The 6,000-nt window shown below is 43.2% G+C and overlaps 1 protein-coding gene across 4 annotated transcripts in view; it reads left to right on the top strand.

Moving 5' to 3' along the window:
- PLEKHG1 (pleckstrin homology and RhoGEF domain containing G1) overlaps positions 1-5,067 on the top strand; it is a 99,918-nt gene extending 94,851 nt beyond the window's left edge. For all 4 annotated transcript variants that reach the window (XM_033143987.1, XM_033143986.1, XM_033143988.1 and 1 more), the window contains 3 exons: positions 290-406; positions 1,031-2,720; positions 3,448-5,067. In XM_033143987.1, coding sequence (XP_032999878.1) covers positions 290-406; positions 1,031-2,720; positions 3,448-4,499 — 2,859 coding nt within the window. In that variant the 3' untranslated portion in view covers positions 4,500-5,067. The remainder of the gene's footprint in view (positions 1-289; positions 407-1,030; positions 2,721-3,447) is intronic.
- Positions 5,068-6,000: the final 933 nt, after the last annotated feature.

Here is a 6,000-nt window from a genome sequence, read left to right on the forward strand (position 1 = left end):
CACAGCTACCATATCAATCAGAAAGCAATGTCTTCCAGGATACTCTTCCTAGAGCCCACCATCTACCCTGCAACAAGCAAAATATATGTCCTTTGTCGCAAACATTTTGTGTTAGCGCACTGCCTTTTGCTGACCTCTGTCAGCTTAGGAGGCCCCACGAGAGAGTCCTTTCCACTGTAATAATGCAGTATCTTGTTGAACACTTGACATTTCTGAGACTTGGCTTTGGCTGAAGGTCTTTCTGTGTAAAGGACTATGTGTCATACTGTAACCCTTCTGTTTTCTGCAGACCACACAACAAAATTCCCAGCAGAAACCAAAAGGAGGCCGCAAAAGGTTAAACAGTCAAGTTGCTGAAAATTTTGAGAAACGAAGAAGTGTTAATCTCAGTAAATGTGAAATGAAGGTACAGTCTTTATGGAAAAGTGATTTTATAATTTGTCAACTTAAGGTATTCAGTGGTGTGAAATAAAATGCCTTCTTTTGCAGGCGTTTCAAAGGAGGTTTTAAGGAGAGGAGCATTCAAATTTTGCTTTTAAAAAGCCAGGAAAATAATGCGGTGCACCCCTATCCCTGGTTCCTTGAGAGTAAATCCCACCGACTGTGTTCAAAGGGACTTACTCATTTGTGCGTCTGTTCAAGATTGTAGCCTAAGGAACCAAGAGGCTCCTGGGTGTTCTGAACCATCTGGAGGGGCCTGCAGACAAATGCTTGTGAATGGCTAGGGTATATGAGAGGCAGAATGGATGGTTGATGAATGGCGTATGTGTTTGTGCATGGGGTTTGTGTGAGAGATGAATGAATGATGAAGGAGGGAGGATTAAAGGCAGAAAGAGAAGGAAAAGAGGTGTCCGCACCCACTTTTTGTCTCAGTTGTGTCCAGCACCAATATGTAGCACCCAGCCAGTTTCCCTCAAGGAAATGAGACTCTCCACTTCAGTAAAGGTTGCCCTCCTCTTACATGTGATTATGATTCTGCATGTTAGTTAGATCATAGACTAATAGTGTGCTCTGTTTCAAAACTTCATAGAATGCAAAGGAGCCTGCAAATGAAGCACCTTCCCAGGTCAACACAAAGCTTTCATTTTCCTGCAGTGGAGGTGGTCATCCATCTCGGCAGTTTCCACCACCAAACAGCACATTTATGGCGAATATTTTGGGTAGAACAGATGCGGTGAGAAACATCTGGACAGACCACCATATTCGGCAAGCCCTGTTCCCAAGCAGACGCCCCCCGCATGAGAACACAGAGGACGAAGATGATTATCAGATGTTTGTACCGTCAGACTCTACATCCAACTTGGTTTCCATTGCCTGTGAAGAGAAAGAGCCTTCGGGCCGCCCTTGCAGCTGGCACGTAGGACTAGCTCACCAGAGGGACGTTTCTAGTTCCAACTCTCACAGAATTGTGAGGCGGGCCAGCAGTGCTGGGGAAAGTAAAACTTCTCCATCTGGTTCAAGATACAGAAAAAATGACCTTGGTCAGGATGCTACTTGGAGTGAAATAAAAAGTTCCAGGAGTGACATGGACAATCTGCAGGTGTACCTAGAATCTTCAGAAGAACTGACTATTGATGACATAGATCATGTCTATGACAATATAAGTTTTGAAGATTTGAAACTAATGGGTCTCACTCGGAGGGAAGCGTCTGACCGTGCTCCACAAGGGTCAGCTAGAGACTCGCTCTATGAGGCTCAAGACCAAGACATTGCTTTCAGTAAAAGACAGGCACCTCAAAGCAGGACCTCTATTTCTACCAGCAGAAATGAAACTACTCCCAGGAGAGGAACTCCACCTGTAAGCTCTCATGATCTAAGGATCAGTGAGGAAAATATCTATGATACCATAGTCCTCCCAGAGCAATCACTGACAAATTTCAAATGTGATCGCCTTAAGTGTTCCAAAAAGAGGAGTTTTCTGGGTCTGGAAACAGATTTTGCATGCTGTGACCACCTGCGACAGTTTGTTTCTGAAGAAAGCCTCCATTTCAGTGAAGATGAAAATCCCTATCATTGTGTTCCATTAGATCATGATTATTTGAGCTTAGTGGATAGCTCATCCAACTCTGATTCACACTCTCACAAATCTGCTGCAGACAAATTGTCTGAGGAAGTGGATGAAATCTGGAATGACCTGGAGAATTACATCAAGAAGAATGAGGAAAAGACGAGAGACCATGTCCTTGCAGCTTTTCCTGTCTGCAAAGATGACATAGACAACAACACTCCTACTAGAACTACTTGTGAGTTAAATAAAGATGTGGGATATTCACTCCCCCCTCTCTCACTGCCAGAAACACCTGCTTTCCCTAAAGCTTTGCCCAACAAAGTTGCCAGGTTGAGTGAAGCCAACCTCAGATTCGAGGAGGAAGCATCGCCATGTAAGGAAACACCATGCAGAGCAAATTCCTTGATGAGTCTCAACAGATCTTCCCTCTCCAATGAGAGAGCTTTTGTAGATAGTCTTTATGAAACTGCCAGTAGTATTCTGTGCAGTGCAAATGCAGAAAGTACTGACAATGAACTGGATGCTGTGGATAAAACAAAGAACCGGGTCTTCACAATGGCAAGACAGTACAGCCAAAAAATTAAGAAGGCAAACCAACTTTTGAAAGTAAAAAGCCCAGAGCAAGAGCAACTTCTGAGCAGGCAACATAAATCAAGGCACAAGGACTTAGCAGCCATTTTGGAAGAGAAGAAACAAGGAGGCCCTGCCATTGGTATGCTGACAGTGTTGTTGTTTTAAACCATTCTTACATTGAATACTTTGAATGCCTGTACCTTTGGAGGAGGTGCACACAGGTAGCTTAGCAGCCCATGCATGTCCCCCTTTACAAAGAAACCCCTAGTTTGTGGACAGTGTAGGTGTGGGCCTGGTGGCGGCCAGCATTTACAACCCCACACTCTCCCTCTGTGATCTTAATTGTATAGTAGTAAAGGGTAAAGGTAAAGGGGACCCCTGACCGTTAGGTCCAGTCGTGGACGACTCTGGGGTTGCAGCGCTCATCCCGCTTTACTGGCCGAGGGAGCCGGCGTACAGCTTCTGGGTCATGTGGCCAGCATGACTAAGCCTCTTCTGGCGAACCAGAGCAGCGCATGGAAACAGCGTTTACCTTCCCACCGGAGCGGTACCTATTTATCTACTTGCACTGCTAGGTTAGCAGGAGCAGGGACCGAGCGATGGGAGCTCACCCCGTTGTGGTGATTCGAAACGCCGTGTATAGTAGTAATAACATCCAAATAAGGCTCTAATAGATTTTGAAATGTAGCTACGGCTACAATCCTATGCATGCTTACTTGTCAGTAAGACGTATTAGAATCAACAGGACTTATTAAAAAGATGTGTCCTTACTATGCTATAAATTTAACTCCCATGTTACAGCCTTTTTATAATATGCAATGCAACTTTGTTTTGACCATTGTGTCCTCCGTCACGTTTGTCTTTAGGTGCCAGAATTGCTGAATATTCCCAGCTCTACGATCAGATTGTTTTTCGGGAAACCTCACCCCAAAAGACCAGTTCTCAAGACCCATCAAACATAAGGTATTCCTCACCAGTGTCAACATCTCAGTTAGCTGAGGAATGCTTCAGAGCAGAAGACTGGTTGCACTCAACATACAGTAATGTGGAACTCTCAGATTTCTCTCCCTGGCTGGAAGCCCCACACCTGAAGGCCAGAAGCTCCCCTTCGGAAATGAGTGCAAAGCAGAGACAGTTGCCAGCGGCCTGCTCAGTGCCTTCCCTTCAGACTCCTCTTCGCCCGCACATTCCTGCACAAAGGTGGAGCGCAATTATAAGTCAGCCTAACAAAGAGAACTTGCACCACAGTCAGGTTTTTAATTCTTTAGGAAGACGGGAAAGCAATGCAAAGTCACAGGTGTATAGCAGGTCACAATCATCTTCCTCTATTGTGGCCAGCAAGTCTGGGGATTCAATAAATTATCCACATGAAATGGACAAGAAGCAGCTGCATTCAGACAGGAACTTTCTCTCTGAACACTATAAAGAATCTGTGCCAGGTGCCACCCCAGGACTTGCAGGATGTGATGGAGCAAAGCAGAGCCTTGAGAATTGCTCCGAAATGATTCTGCAGGATTCTCAAAAAATTCTTAGAGTTAACAGAAACTTGCTCTCAAATGCACAAATAGCTACCCAGAACTATTTTTCTAACTTCAAAGACACTGATGATGGAGAAGGGGATGATGATGACTATGTTGAAATAAAATCTGAAGATGAGGGCTCCGATTTAGAGAGTTTCTACAACCAAACAAAACTCTCGGATCCAAACATAAATGTACATTGCGCTGCTTCAGAAACTTGTAGTGACAAAAATATGCCCCTGGCTCCTGCTAAGGCATCAGACTCTTTCCTGGCCACATGTAGTGATTCAGATAAATTGAACGATTACCTATGGAGGGTACCATCTCCTAATCAGCAGAACATTGTCCAGTCCTTAAGGGAAAAATTTCAGTGTCTTAGCTCAAGCAGCTTTGCTTGAAATTTTTTTTTTTATTCCTAACATTATGCCTTAATGCTGACAAAGTTATAATAGGGCTGCCTGTACTGGTAATGTACATTGTGGTGTGTATATTTTAACTATCGTGTAGTGAGAAATTTAAAGTGACTAGTTTTGCACTGTCAAGCTATTGACTTACGTTGCAGGCAGATTTCTGGCTAGCTTTTCCTTGCATCCATTCTTAACAGTGGCCCCTATGCTGAAATCATGGCAATGATTTTATGAGAGCCAGTCATGTAGGCCAGAATTCTGATTTTGTTCTAGGAATGGCATTAATGCTGAAAAGCAGGGGGGGGGCGGGAACTGGCATATTATGTGAAATATGCAGTGAAATATCAATGAAATATAAAGAAAGAGTACTCTCAGGTTTACTTGCTTAAAGGACTGCACATATATTTTCATCAAGTGAGGTATGAAATACTGTGATTGGACTGAAGCTTATTGTTGTATTGTCACTTAACTCCAATAGCATTAAGATTCCCTCCTTATGTTTCCGCAGCCCACTTTTCCAAGTAGGTTTGATAAATAAAATGTGCACTTGTGGTACAGACCAAAATGGAATCTGTGGGATCAAGCAGGAAAGCACCTTTCTCCAATTCAAGCCTGCAGGGTAGCTGGAACTCCCTGTTTTGGAAACAATTTCCTGACATTGGTAATTCAAACCTATACATTACTGAACACAAACTAGAGATGGTTCTGGCCCATTTAGCTGAAAGGGATCCCGCTCCCCCATTTGTTTAAGTTAGTATCCTTTTATTTCAATACACTACATTCCTTTTTTTCTTTTGAGATCATGTTGTCTCCCTTTTATCACATGAAAGTAGTAAGTAGCCCTAATCAGGTGTTTAGTACCCATAAATGCCAAACATACGAAGGAACACTGAGATAGCACAAGCCGTTACCACCATCTAAATACTGATACACATGCTGGCCATATCTGGGCATCCATCTGAATAGGTCCATCTGTATGTAGGTATGGCTCCCTCCACAGAGCTGATTGATAGCTGTTCCTGGGGCAGGAGCTGTTCATTTACACATCCATGCTCACATAGCCCAACCTTTTAGACTGTTTATCACCCATGGGCTGGGAGAACATGTAAGGCACCCATGGCTGTACATTCTCAAGTACGAGCAGGTACCAAATACCTGAATAGAGTTGACTCTTACTGTTTATGCTGCTGTGTATTATTAGTCCGTCTTATTTTTTGCATAGCTTTACCTTGGAAGCAGTAGTGTTTTTACTTGAAAAAAAATGGTGTGCAAACACACAATGTTTAACCAGTTTTCAGATGAAGGACATATAACAGTGATATAAATGAAATTGAAATGCATTTTGCCAAGGATGGGAGTTCTCTCTTTTTCCACTTAAAAGCACTCCACTTTGCTCTAGCACAAGGCACAGTAGCTCTCATAGATTTTAAAATGTCAACAAGTTGCTTTTACAGGCTTTTTTTTTTTTTTTTTTTACAAAATCCCGCAAGTG

The sequence above is a fragment of the Lacerta agilis genome, chromosome 3 (assembly GCF_009819535.1).
Source record: "Lacerta agilis isolate rLacAgi1 chromosome 3, rLacAgi1.pri, whole genome shotgun sequence".
In the NCBI taxonomy this organism is placed as follows: Eukaryota; Metazoa; Chordata; class Lepidosauria; order Squamata; family Lacertidae; genus Lacerta; species Lacerta agilis.